Source organism: Protopterus annectens, chromosome 6.part0 (genome assembly GCF_019279795.1).
Source record: "Protopterus annectens isolate FY-2018-M chromosome 6.part0, PAN1.0, whole genome shotgun sequence".
NCBI classification, from domain to species: Eukaryota; Metazoa; Chordata; order Ceratodontiformes; family Protopteridae; genus Protopterus; species Protopterus annectens.
In genome coordinates, this window is record NC_056737.1 from 1,772,722,014 (window position 1) to 1,772,736,303 (window position 14,290).

The window sequence follows — 14,290 nt, forward strand, 5'->3', positions numbered from 1 at the left end:
TGCATGGCAGTAGTTGCAGCTCACTTGAGACTGCAGATATTCCAGTTGTTTCCATATTTAAACGACTGGTTATTTTCCACCTCGACAAGTCATCAACTCTTGAAGGAAAAAGACCGTGATGTTCTTAGTGTTTCACTGTTGCAGTCATCACACTTGGGTTATCCTGCCAGGAGTAGCCCTCAAGCGGCCAGAATACCAGAGGCTTAGTATTTCTGCATTGGTTGCTGTTGCTTCAGGACTGACGTCAGGTCGTCAGTGGTATAAAAACAGGCAGCCGACACCATTACATCAGTCATACTTGCTCAGGAGCCCGAAGTAGAAGCAGTTCGCATGAGTGCCGGTCGGCCGCTACCTGAGTTTTCTTTTCCGAAATTGAAGTTGAAGTCTTCTAAAGCTAAGTACCCCATTGGGGGATCCTTTTTTCTTGCTCTAACCAATGTCAGAAAAAGTTAACAATTGTCTCGCCTGTGGAAAGCAAGTACCACACAGAGATTTCCATTCTTACTGTGTCACTTGTTTAGGCCCAGACCATGACGTCCCTCGCTACCCGTTTTGTGCTTTGTTCAACGCCCGAACTATTCATCGTCGGGCCCTTAGTGTAGCTAAATACTTTTGCTCTCGATCTCCGTATTCTGAAATGGCTTCGGTAAGCCATCCGACTACCGATCTTCTGAAAAAACGTAAGGATAAAGACAGAGACAGACCGCACAGGTCCAAAACTGCCGACGACGCTTCTGTTAAGCTAGTCGCCAGTTCACTGGTACTCCGTGAGGTGCTTTTGCAGCCCCTGATGCTTGCTTTGATGGATTTGCAGACCACTACAGAGACCCATTCGGAGTCCGGTATGCCATGTGGACACTTCTTTGACTATGGAACCTGCGGATGTCTCTACCTTGGATGGGTCCGGAGACATCTAAGCAATGGAGTACCTCCACTTCTAAAACAGGGAGTGCTTATCCACCCCCTTATGGAAAGAATTCACAATGACTTCTCAACTCCTATCCTCGCCTCTGCCCAATTGCTCGTACCCCTAGGAGGAAAACATGCCTACTATGCAAAAAACTGGGCCTCCATCACCAACAATCGATGGGTCCTCAACATAGTCTCCCAGGGGTACAAATTTTATTTCCATATGCTGCCAAGCCCAAAAGGGTTCCCAGATCTTCCTCCAAACCAGTGGGCAGAGGCACAAAACCAAGTTTAGTCTCTGATGTTCTTCGTGTTTCACTGTTGCAGTCATTACAGTTGGGTTATCTGCTTGCAGTTGCACTCAGTCAGCCTGATTAACAAAGTCTTGGGTCTTGCGTCGGATGCTGTCCCTTCTTCCATGATGTCAGGTCGTCGGGGGTGTAAAACATGCAGCCGACGCCATTACATCAACGGGGTACTTAGCTTTAGTTGAAGACTTCAGTTCTGAAACTCAAACTGCTTCTGCTTCGCGCACCTCACTGCAAGAAAAACTGATGTAATGGCATCGGCTGCATGTTTTATACCCCTGACGACCTGCAGTCATGGAAGAAGGGACAGCATCCGACCCAGGACCCAAGACTTTGTTAATCAGACCGACTGAGGGCTACTACAAGCAAATAACCCAAATGTAATGACTGCAACAGTGAATACACTCGGACATCTACATTTATGATAAGCGTATGCAACTGTACTTTCTCCATAAGGGCAATTTAACCTGTTCCTGCAGAACAGATAGGCCAAGGTCAAAATCCTGGTCAGAAGATTCATAAACAACTTCAGTCCTAGGTCTCTTAGAAGGGGGAGGTTGGCTTCCCCTGATTAAAGTGATAAGATATTCACCCATTCTTATCATTTTTTTTTAGGCATTGAGGCCTGAGCATGCGGCCTGGGCGTCAGTTTCTTAGGCATGGTTTGAGATTTAGGCCTAAATGAAGAAGGAGGCGTCTGTTTAATATGCAAGTCTGTAGGCCTGAATACACCCTCAGAAGCCGGTGCCTGCACAGCGGCTCCGGACCCATCCAAGGTAGAGACATCCACAGGTTCCACAGTTGAAGCATCTCGCAGCATACCGGACTCCAAATGGGTCTCGTAGAGGCCTGCGAATCAGAAGTAGCGGGCATCAGGGGCTGCGAAAGCGCCTTGCTGAGTAACGGCGCACTGGCGACTGGCTTAGGAGAAGCGTCGTTGGCAGCTTTGGACCTAGACGGCCTGTCTCTGTCTTTATCTCTGCGTTTTTTTGGAATCCTGATAGTTGGATGGCTAACCGACGACATTTCTGGATAATTAAACCGAGAACCGAAATATTTCGAGGCGAAAATATACTGACGACTGATAGTGCGCTGATTAAATAAAGCACAAAACCGACAGCAAGGTATGTCGTGGTCAGGGCCCAGGCAAGGAATACATTACGAATGAAAATCTTTGTGGGGTATTTGCTTTTCACAAGTAATGCAATTATTAACTTTTACTGACATCAGAAAGGAGCAAGAAAAAGTTTCCCCAATGTGGGGTACTTAGCTTTAGTTGAAGACTTCGGTTCTGAAACTCGAAAACGAAAATTTCAGGAATCGGCCAACCGCCACTTGCAAACTGCTTCTGCTTCATGCACCACACGGCAAGAAATACTGATGTAATGGCGTCGGCTGCATGTTTTACACCCCTGATGACCTGACGTCATGGAAGAAGGGACAGCATCCGATCCAGGACCCAAGACTTTGTTAAATCAGGCTGACTGAGGGCTACTGCAAGCAGATAACCCAAATGTAATGAATGCAACAGTGAATACACTCAAACATCTACATTTATGATAAGTGTATGCAACTGTACTTTCTCCATAAGGGCAATTTAGTCTGTTCCTGCAGAACAGATAGGCCAAGGTTTTTATTCCAGACTTTTCCAGGTACCCAGAATAGAGGGCACCTGGCACCCAGTCTTAGATCTATCCATTCTAAACACCTTCCTGGTGGTACCAAAATTCAAAATTCTCACACTACAGCAGCTTCTCCCTATGCTGTCCAAAGATGCCTGGTTAGCCACCCCAGACTTAAATGAGGCCTATTTGCATATCCCAGTCAGGAACTCCTGCAGGAAATATCTACGTTTCAGGGCAGGATCTATGGATTATCACTTCTCTGCACTTCCCTTTGGCTTATCCACTGCTCCCAGAGTTTTCACAAAATGCCTGGCTCCAGCCATTGCCTTTTGCAGACAAAGAAATATTCAAATTTTCCCCTACTTAGACGACTGCCTGATTCAGGCAGACAGGAAAAGCTGTTGCAGCACCTGACATTTGTAAAGGACCTTCTAACCTCACTGGGGTACACTGTCAATGAAAAGAAGTCCAAACTAGTCCCCAGTCAAAAAATTATATTCCTGGGGACCAGCTTGGACACATCCCAGATGGCATTCCTTACTCCAGAAAAACAAGCCTGACAGGCTACTTCTCTCAAATGGCCACCAGAACCCAGTTATCCACAAGGAACATCCCGCAAGCTCTAGGGTTCATGGTCTCCTGCATTGTACTAATTCCATATGCCAGACTGCATATGAGGAAACTTCAGTGGTACTTGAGTCTTTGGTGCCAACATTCTCAGGACCTGGAAACTATCATACCTGTGATACCTTGTCTAAGGAAAGAGTTCCTTTGGTGGGCAGCAGCATGCAACCACAACAAGGGACTTCCCTTTACACAACCCTTGCCGCCCAGACTCTAACCACAGATGCATCAGACTATGCCTGGGGTGCACATCTGGACATGGCAGGTGCATTCAGGGCCACGGGAGCACAAATCAACTTCATCTGCACTTCAGTCAGAAAGAGATGCTAGCTGTTCAGCATGCTCTAACAGCTTTCAGATCCCTACTCTCTTCGGGGCCTCTTCTAATCAAAGCCGACAACACCACAGTGATGTGGTACATCAACAAGCAGGGGGGAACCACTCTTACCCACTCTGCAGGCTAGCCATGACCCTTTGGAACATGGCCTCAGCCATGCATATTCACTTGCAAGCCCAATTCCTGCCAGGCAACCAAAACTCTCCGGCAGACAACTTAAGCAGAAATCTCCTAGACCCACATGAGTGGCAATTAAACCACAACACCTTCAGCCTTGTGGCCCAGAAATGGGGTACCCTAAATGTGGACCTATTTGCCTCCCCCTACAACCACCAGCTCAGCAAATTCTGCACCAGGGAACCTCACAGCAAGGCCTGGAAAGTGGATGCCCTGTCCTTCCAGTGGGAAAACCTCGCAATCTATGCATTTCCTTCCTTCCTCTTCTTACTAGAGTACTACTCAAAGTAAGGGAGGAGAGACCAAGGGCAATCCTGATTGCCCCAGACTGGCCACACCAGCACTGGTACCCACTACTGCGCAGTCTGTCTTGTTGCCTCCGTGGTACCTCCCTCAGATTCCATCTCTCCTGACTCAGCAGTTCTCGCATCCACAATTTCACACCCTGAACCTGGCAGCCTGGCTTATTCCTTGACTTATCCTCCAGTGGCCAACCTAAGCAAGCAGGTCCTGGATGTTATACGTGAAGCCAGAGACCCAGTACTAGAAAATCCTATGCTGACAAGTGGAAAAGGTATTGTTCCTGGATCCAGGCTAAAGGAGCTGACCCAGCACAGCCATCCTTACCTCTCATCCTAGATTACCTAGCAGACCTGCTCCACAGGGGCCTTTCCTTCTCTTCCATTAAAATCCATGCCTCTGCCATCTCTGCACATTACAGCACTGAGCCACCTCTCTTCTCACACCCTCTTATCAAGCAGTTCCTGAGAGGGGCTAACAACTTAAGGCCACCAAGAAGAGCCCCTACCCCTGCTTGGGACCTTAACTTTGTGTTGGAAAAGCTCACGCTCCCCCTCTTTGAGCCTGCAGCTTCAGCAGAGTTAAAATTCCTGTCTTGGAAAACAGCCTTGCTTTTGGCCATCACTTCAGCTAGAAGAGTGTTTAAGCTACAAGCATGTATGGCTGTGGAACCTTTCATCTTTTTCCATGCTGATAGGGTCTCCCTCAGGACTAACCCAACTTTCATGCCTAAAGTAGTGTCCAGTGTGGCTCTCAACCAATCTATTCATTTGCCCACCTTTTTCCCTAAACCTCAAAATAAGGGGGAAAGGATCCTGCACTCTTTAGATGTGCACATACAGCTCAGATTATACCTTTGGTAGGACTAAGCCCTTTAGGAAATCTGACCAGTTACTAGTCAACTTTGCACCAGGGGCAGAGGTCAAGGCCATATCAAAACAAACCATCTCTAGCACACTGTATCCATTTCTGTTAAAAAAAAAAAAAAACATCATGGAAAACCACCCCCACAGGGGGTCAGAACACATTCCACTAGGGCAACTTCAACCTCCACGGCCCTTCTCAGAGGAGTCCCTACCAGGGACATCCTGGAAGCTGCAACATGGAGTTCTGTCCATACCTTCATCCAGCATTACCACCTGCCTATCTTTTCCAAATCCAGGGCGGGCTTTACAACCGCAGTCCTGCAGGGCATACTAGCCAGTCCTAGCTCTTCTTGACTGCCTCCACCTATTCTTCAGCTTTGAGAATCAACCCAAGTGTGTTGACTGCAACAGTGAAACATGAAGAACATAGCACAGTTGTGTACACTTACCATAAATGTAGATGTTAGAATGTATTCACTGTTGCAGTCCTGGTTTCCCACCCTCCAGCCCCCTTGTGTCTCTCTCTTCCTCACTTCTTACAGGGCTATTGGTATTTACCTTCCACTGGTGGTGTTATTCCACCATAACTTAGCTCCCTATTTGGGGACTTCTGACATTTGGGGCAAGAAAAATTGATGTAATGGCATCCGCTGCATGTTTCTATACCACTGACAACCTGACGTCAGTCCTGAAGTGACAGCAACCGACGCAGAAATACTAAGCCTCTGGTATTTGGGCCAACTGAGGGCTACCCCTGGCAGGATAACCCAAGTGTGATGACTGCAACAGTGAAGACACTCTAACATCTACATTTATGGTAAGTGTACACAACTGTACTTTCTCCATGCATGTCCTCTTCTGAGGATAACCATAAACTACAAAAGTAGCAACTTGAGCCAACTCAAGGTTTAGAATTCATAGGCCGCGGTGGTGCAGTGGTTAGCTTTGTCGCCTCACAGCAAGAGGTTCTCCCGTTCTATTCTGTGCTGGAGCGCCTATCTGTGGAGTCTGCATGTCCTCCCCACAGTCAAATGACGTCTAAAGACATGCAGGTAGGTGCATGAGTGAATAGGTATGCCTTCTTTGAAGGTTGGGCATCGGGCTGGCAACTCTGCACCATAAAAATCAACTGGCAGTCATTAGTGGACTGGAGTTCCACTGTGGCGACCCCTATAAGCCGAAAGACGCACAAGGTTTAGAATTCATAGGAGCACTTTTGAACACAAAGTCATTCATAGCATCATTACCTCCCTCGAGTTCAGACAATAAGATCAAAGGTCAGAAAGGTAATCTGCAGTACCAGGGTCTTGGCCTGTTTGGTTCTTCAAGCACTGAGCTATAACTCTAGTACTTTTAGCTAGATTTCACATGAGGATTTTGCAGTGGATGTTGATACGCGTATCAGCTCCAATACAAATTGCCCACACATGCAAAAGAGATCTCATGTGGTAGGTTCAGTCAGATCAGGTTCTACAAGGCTGTCCATTCATTCCCCCCAGCCCAAGGCCATAGTGACCATGGATGCTTCCCATTTGGGGTGGGGGGCATTATCTGGGGACAACAGTCCAAGAAACTTAGTCCTCCGAAGAGGCCAACTTACATATCAGTGTCCTAGAGATGAGAGCAACACTTTTAGTGTTGCAGGATGCCCTCCCCTCGGGGAGAATTGCAGTTCAGAAGGACAGTGTCAGTAGTTTGGTACATCAATAGAGAAAGAGGGACCAGATCTTACCTCCTGTGTCAAGAAGCGCTCAGGGTGTGGCAATGGACAATCACATCAACCGCTTTCTTATAGCAACACACATTCTGGGGAAGTCCAGTGTGATGGCAGACAAGCCGAGCAGATGCATTCTTCTACCTCATGAGTGGTCTCTCAGCAAGACTGTGATGGAAATGATTTTCCTCCAGTAGAACCAGCCTTGTTGCGATCTTTTTGCGTTTTCCCTAAACAATAAATGCAGCATTCACTTTGCCCTAATTCCGCCACAGGGGGAATCACTGAGGGATGCTCTACTTCATGATTGGCCCCCCCGGTTTACTTTACACTTCTCCACCAATTCCACTAATTCTGAAGTTCCTTTAGAAAACTGCCATTTTGAAGAGAAAAAGTTATCCTCATTGCACCTTACTGACCTGGACAGATTTAGTTCCCATTCCTTTGGCCTCGTTTACTTTTTGAACCTTGGATTCTGAATCTGACTCCAGACCTCCTGTTTTACCTGACAGGTATGACCCATCCAGATATACCAAGCCTCAGGCTGACTGCATGGCTCCTTGAATTCCATTAATAACTAGACAACCTATGCTCTCTTCCCCTTTCTGACACACACTTTTATCTTCCCATAAACCTTCTACACGTAAGCCCTACTCCAGTAAATGGAGAATGTTTGTTTACTGGGCACATCAAAATCATGTCAATCCATTTCAGCTCCTATACATAACATCCTTGAATGTTGGCACTACTTTTAAAGAAGTTAGTTCCTTGACAGTTAAGGTCCAATTAGCAGCAATATCAAATTTTCACATTGGATTTGAAGGTTCTTCCGTGTTCTCTCATAAACTCTGCAAAGCCTTTTTACGAGGCACTCTTCTTTTAAGACCTCGTGTTAAAGACCCTGTTCCACCATGGGATATAAGTTTGATACTACAAGCATTTATCCATCCCCCCTTTGAACCACCAGCTATGTGTGATCTTAAATGTCTGTATTGGAAAACAATATTTCTAGTTGCCATTAATTCTGCCAGATGAATTTCAGAGATTCAAGCCTTGTCTTCAGAATCACCAGACTTCATCTTTCACAAGGATAGCATTACATTATGAACTAATACATCCTTTCTCCTTAATGTAGTATTATATTCCAATATCAATCACTACTAATTTGCCATTATGCTTTCCAAAATTTGCTAACAAGGGTGAATATATGTTACGCTTATTGGATGTTCACAGACAATTACATTTTTACCTGTGTAGAATGAAAAACAGCAGGAAAACTCACCAATTATTTGTTCCATTTTCAGAAATAAAGTTGGGGAAATCAGTTCCCAAAGTAACTTTAGCCAGATGGCTGGCTGACTGTATTTTTATTTATAACAAATTGGACATTGCTTTATCAAAACCCTTATAAGCTCCTTCAACAAGATCCATGGCAACTTCTTCAGCTTTTCAGTCTAGAGCATCCATGGATGGCATAAATACAGCAGCAACCAGGGCTACTCACCATACTTTTGTTACTCATTACAAATGGATCTGGTCTCCAGAGGTAGAGCATCATTTGGTTCAGTGGCTCTCGGGAATAGCCTTCCTTGAGTCCACCTGGGATTTTAGGTAGCTGGGGACTCTATCCCATAAGGTGAGGACAGAATGAAAATTGACAACATTAGATAAAGAAGTTATGTACTCACTATAACGTCCCATCTTTGTTCACTTTCATTCTTCCATAACTCCCCTTCATCTAATCCCCAACCATAGAAAACTACTGGAAGAGGGAGTGGTTAGGGGATGTTGCTTCCCTGATGTTAAGCTCCAGGTATAGTCTCGTCACTATATGACAACTCCTATTTCTTTCTGTTAAAGTCTGCAAACAAGATTTGAGTTACTTCGGGTTGGTGCATTGTGGGTAAGGAAGAAACTCATCCAAGGGATCGGATCCAAAGCCATAAGATGAGGAAGAATGAAAATGCATAACACAGATGGAACGTTATGGTGAGTACATAATTTCTTTATACTTGCATATTTTTCATATTTAGCATTAAAGTATTCATCTTCGGTAACACAACCCATCCCGTCTTCCTCCTGCTGAGGCCAGGTGCAGCCAGCAAGTCTGTTGCTTTTCTCTCCGTATGCAACAGGAGATGTCTGGCTATCTGTCCTCCTCTGTATGGACAGATGCATGCCAAAGGGGGTATAATATTCAATGATTGGCCTAATGAGGCTGAGTAAAGGAGAACAGTGGCATCCAATGATCTAGACACAGTCCAGTTGTTTGTAAGCTTTGCAATATAAAATGACTTTCTTACAGCAATGGACACATAAATCCAGTTGTTTGTAAGCCTTGCAATATAGAATGACTTTTTTACAACAATGGACACATATTAGTCAAAAGTTAGGTCACTGTCCACTGTCCACATAAGTTCCCAAATCCTGAATAACTGGGTTAACTTTTAGGGACATATTATCAGTGTGGTAGTTCCCTAAGGGTAGATGGCTTCCCAAAGGATGCAGTAATGCATTTTAGTAGCCGCGGTGCTGCAGCGGTAGCGTTGTCGCCTCACAGCAAGAGGTTCCCCCGTTCGATTCTCTGCTGGAGCGCCTTCTGTGTGGAGTCTGCATGTCCTCCCCGCGGTTGAGTGGGATTCGAAAGAAATGCGTGAATGGGCATGCCTTGGTTGAAGGTTGGGAGTCGAGCTGGCACCTCGGCACTGTAAAAAATCTACTGCCAATCATTAGCGGACCGGAGTTCCACTGTGGCGACCCCTAACCGGGAAAAGCCAAAAGAAGAACAACAACTTTCACTACATGATTTTGCCACTATTTATGTATTTGAGACAGACCTTCTTGCAGAATGGCGAAGCCATTAGTCCTGTCTATTATGAAGATAATGGAGCTCTTATAGATCTGATGTTACAGTAAGTACTTAACTTTACTTAAATAGAAGAGCCATGTAACTGTCCACATCACTGCTTGCTTAGTTTGAGACCTAAGTTGGTACCTCAAAGGGAAGAAGCTACTGCTTTTGCAAGCCCTGTTTGGGGAAATTACAGGTAATGTGAATGCAACCTAAATGTTGCAGTTTGCTGTTACAATGACCTTTGCTGGAAGACCTGCTGTTGCAGAAAGTTTATTTACAGAACTGGGCTTTCTGCTACACCATCTCATCTCTACGAGGTGGTAATAATACAGTACTTGATACTGCTTTCCTTCCCTGGGATGGGCAAGTTGACACTGACTGCTCAGCTACAGTACTTTCCATTTGAGAATGTTTGTTTTTTTTTCCATTGCCTAGGTCATTGAATGAGTCTGCGTCATCTGAGGCTTAGTCAGGCCCAAAAATGAGCTATGTGGGGGTTTTTTTTTTGCCATCCTGTGATTGCTGTCTAGTACTTATTGCTCCCTTACTGTGGAACCCAGATAATCTCCAGTATGGGAATTGGGCAGTGGAGCAGAGAATTGGCTCCTTGAAATCCAGCTGGTCTGTGTCATTGGCATTAAATTTACAAAGTAAGTGCTGTAGACCATACATCTAAGGAGCCCCACAAGTGTGCCGAGAAGACTGCAAAATGAGATTACTTTCAGCAGTCATGTTGGGCACATCTGAGTTCATAACTCTCTTTTCCAAGCCCCATGTGGTTCATATGGTTTCAGAAATAGTTCACTAGCATTACATTGCTGCTGAATCATCCTGGGAAACTACAGTGGACTGTAAATTTTAAATGTTTTTTTTTTCCAGTAGGGAGGCACATGTTAGTCTGATTGTACCTTTGGGGCTCAGTATCCAGTTGAGAATGTTTTATTTGTTAGTTCATGATTTGTTCCACCACTACTTTCTTGAGCTTCCATATGAAGTAAGGAATGGGATAGAGCTGTAATCCAGTTATGGGTACCATAGTAATAAATGCTAGTTCTGTGTTGTCAGCTCAGTTGTTGAACATTTGTACATATAGTAACCCTTTTTCAAGGAACTCGTAACTCTTTCAGTAATTGTTGAGCTCGATAATTTGCTGAATTTAATTATAGATACCTTCTTCTTCTTTCGGCTGCTCCCGTTAGGGGTTGCCACAGCAGATCAACTGTTTCCATTTCTTCCTGTCCTCTGCATCTTGCTCTGTCACACCAACCACCTCCATGTCCTCTCTCACCACATCCTTAAACCTTATCTTAGGCCTTCCTCTTTTCCTGTTACCTGGCAACTTCATCCTTAGCATCTTTTTCCCAATGTACTCTGCATCCCTCCTCAGCACATGTCCAAACCAACGTAGACTTGCCTCTCTGGCTTTGTCTCCAAACCATCCAACCTGGGCTGACCCTCTAATATACTTATTCCTAATCTTGTCCATCCTTGTCACACCCTGTGCAAATTTTAACATCTTCAGCTCTGACTCCTGCCTTTTTGTTAATGCCACTGTCTCCAACCCATATAACATAGCTGATTTCACTACCCTCTTGTAGACCTTTCCTTTCACTCTTACTGGTACTCGTCTGTCACAAATCACTCCTGACACTCTTCTCCACCCACTCCATCCTGCCTGTACTCTCTTTTTCACCTCATGCGTGTATGTAAATATATACTTTGCCTTCAGCTAATCTTGACTGTTGTATTGTGATCACAGTAGCACTTCTCTCCAGATCCATGCAGGTTGTAACATTAAAATAATTATGCTGTTAGTGCTGCTTGTAATAGCTCCCTTCATGCATGCATAAATCACATTGACACACTGCATTAGACAGTACTAGGCTAAATCCTGCATTTGGAAAAGAAAACATATTTTTCATATAGATGTGTGTTTTGTGTCCTTATGCATTGTATTGTGAATGTTCTTCTTTTGATTAGGGACCAGATAGCTTGCATACAGAACTGGGGTACCTACTATTTCCAAGACAGACAGAACTGATGCTTATTATCACTGTGTCAAGACATCTCCAGCACCAGTTTTTAGGGAAGTTCATGCATAGTTGTGCAGTGTAACAGAAAGACGTACAGAAGATTGTTACAGCTAAGTTGATGCAGTCTGTCCATTTAGGTTTTGATTTTCTAATCAATATGGCTACCCTGTCCTTTCTATGTTTAGAATAGTCCTCTTTTGTAGCTGGAAATTAATGTTGGGTTGTGTAATTTCTACCAGTTAATTCATGCAGCTCTATTTGTTCTTTTTCCTTAGGTTTGATGATCACGTCAGCTGCTTTTTACCATATTCTTCATTTCTTCCACGTCACTATAGACATCAGAAATGTCTGTGTCTTCCTAGCCCCTCTCTTCTCTTCATTTACCACTATCGTGACCTACCATTTTACAAAAGAACTAAAGGTAAGTGCAATATAGTGCTGTACTTGTCATTGTGTGCTTCTGTACCTTCCTTTCCAAAAAGAAATTTGATTCCCATATGTGTTGATGACGCAGCATGTTCTATTAATTCAAACTTGGGGGGACGTGGCATTTAACCTTAATTGCGGGGACGTGGCATTTAACCTTAATTGCCACTGAAGTTCTTTCTCTTCAATCTTGTCTGCCCAAGGTGTTCCTTTCCAAAAAGAAATTTGATTCCCATATGTGTTGATGATGCAGCATGTTCTGTTAATTCAAACTTAGCGGGATGTGGCATTTAACCTTATTTGCCACTGAAGTTCTTTCTCTTCAATCTTGTCTGCCCAAGGTCCACCCCAAATGTCCCTAACAATAAGTTCAATACCAAAAAATAAAAAGTAATGGTCTGGATATTGTCCCAAATGTCTCACTAAAGTGTTACCAGGATCCTTTTTCCTTATATCCAACCCGTGTTCTTAAATCCTGTCTTTAAATTTTATTTGGGTTTTACCCACATAAAATCCACTACAAATTTTAACTACAGCCACATACACTAGACCCTGGGAATTGCAAGTACAATGAAACCTAGGTTTATTAACCATCTGGTTTACAACTATCTGCTCCCCCACCAAAATGTACTTACAATAATTGCAAAAACCTCATTTGTATGTTCCTGTTTTTTTCATGCTAGACTGAAAACCTGAGTTATTGCTACCATATTCCATATAATTTTTAATAGTACATCCTAGTTTAAAAACAAACTCGGAGATGTGGGCCAACCTTGTTGATGACATCATTAAAACAAGAAAATAATAGATCAATTTTTGATAACTGTATCCTTGATCAACCTTGCCTCCAAGCAATAATTGGTATTAAAAGACATTTGATGACAGGCCTTCCTTAAAAGACCATCTCCCATCATTTCACCAACTGATGAATAGGTTGACCCTAAAAGTGGTACTAATCTCCATTGTCTCTGCTAGTGATGACTTCACTTTTGATCTGGGATGTTAATCCATCAGGGTACCCCATGTTTATAAACATGTTCTCCCTTATCTCACACTCCTTTAAAAATGTGTCTCTACTCGACACCATTCGAGCTAACAAAATAAATAGTCTCTACCACCCCCCTCTTTTGGTGCATCGGGTGGCAACTATCAAAGTGTACTAGACTATTGCAGTAGGTGGGCTTCCTATAAATAGAGCTCACCAATTAATCCATGGGATAGTTTTTAGTTAACAGGACATCTAAATAGTTAATTGAATCTTGGTTATACGTGTACATAAACTTGGAAAATGTGGTGGTGCTATTTAAATATTCGACAAAGGACCCTATCTCATCTTCTGCCTGATTCCAGACAAAAAAATAAATTATCCATGAAGCGAAGATTTAACTGCCATGGTGGTCTAGGAAGCTTTTCAAATAAGTACTTCCTCTCCTATTGCAGTAAAACAATATTGGTATAAATGGGGGCACATGCAGCCCCCATTGCCACTCCTTTTATTTGCTGGAAATATTGTCCTTTTAGAAAAACAGAATTGTTCTTTAGCACCACTTCCATGCACATCACCAGTACATTAATATAATGTGTTTAACCCTGAAAATTCACACAACAATCATGGAACCATTCTAGTCCTACATTGTGCAGAATCGCATGAAAAAGTTCAGTCACATCAACAGTTAAAAAAAAGTACATTGATTTAAAAGTTTTTATATTTTTTACTTTAAGTAAAAAAAAATCCCAGGAATCCCTACATAAATGATTGAATCCATTTAAGCAATTTTTCAGTTTCAAATGTATAAATTTTCCAAGGGGGTGGGTTTTTGATTTTGTACCATTGACTATTGGCTTGACACTTTTGTGGATTTTCCACTTAAAGTAAAGAATGTTCTCAAAGGACTCCATGTATGGATGTTCCCTAATGGGGTGAGTACTGAGTCTCAGCTGTACAATGACTTGATTGGAGTTGTTAACCATAGTGGTTGTGAAATGCTGGAATGTATTGTCAGACACAACCAGAAGGAAACAGAGGTATTAATGGCTGAAGCCAAGAAGTTGAACACTATTATTACACAGGACTTGCTGTTTTTCCACCACCAACATGACTACATCACCATATTTCA

At 43.5% G+C, this 14,290-nt stretch overlaps 1 protein-coding gene across 1 annotated transcript in view; it reads left to right on the forward strand.

The window, feature by feature from the left end:
• STT3A (STT3 oligosaccharyltransferase complex catalytic subunit A) overlaps positions 1-14,290 on the forward strand; it is a 696,810-nt gene that overhangs the window by 153,012 nt on the left and 529,508 nt on the right. Inside the window, exon 5 of the mRNA XM_044075147.1 lies at positions 12,023-12,168. Within this exon, the coding sequence (XP_043931082.1) occupies positions 12,023-12,168 (146 nt within the window). The remainder of the gene's footprint in view (positions 1-12,022; positions 12,169-14,290) is intronic.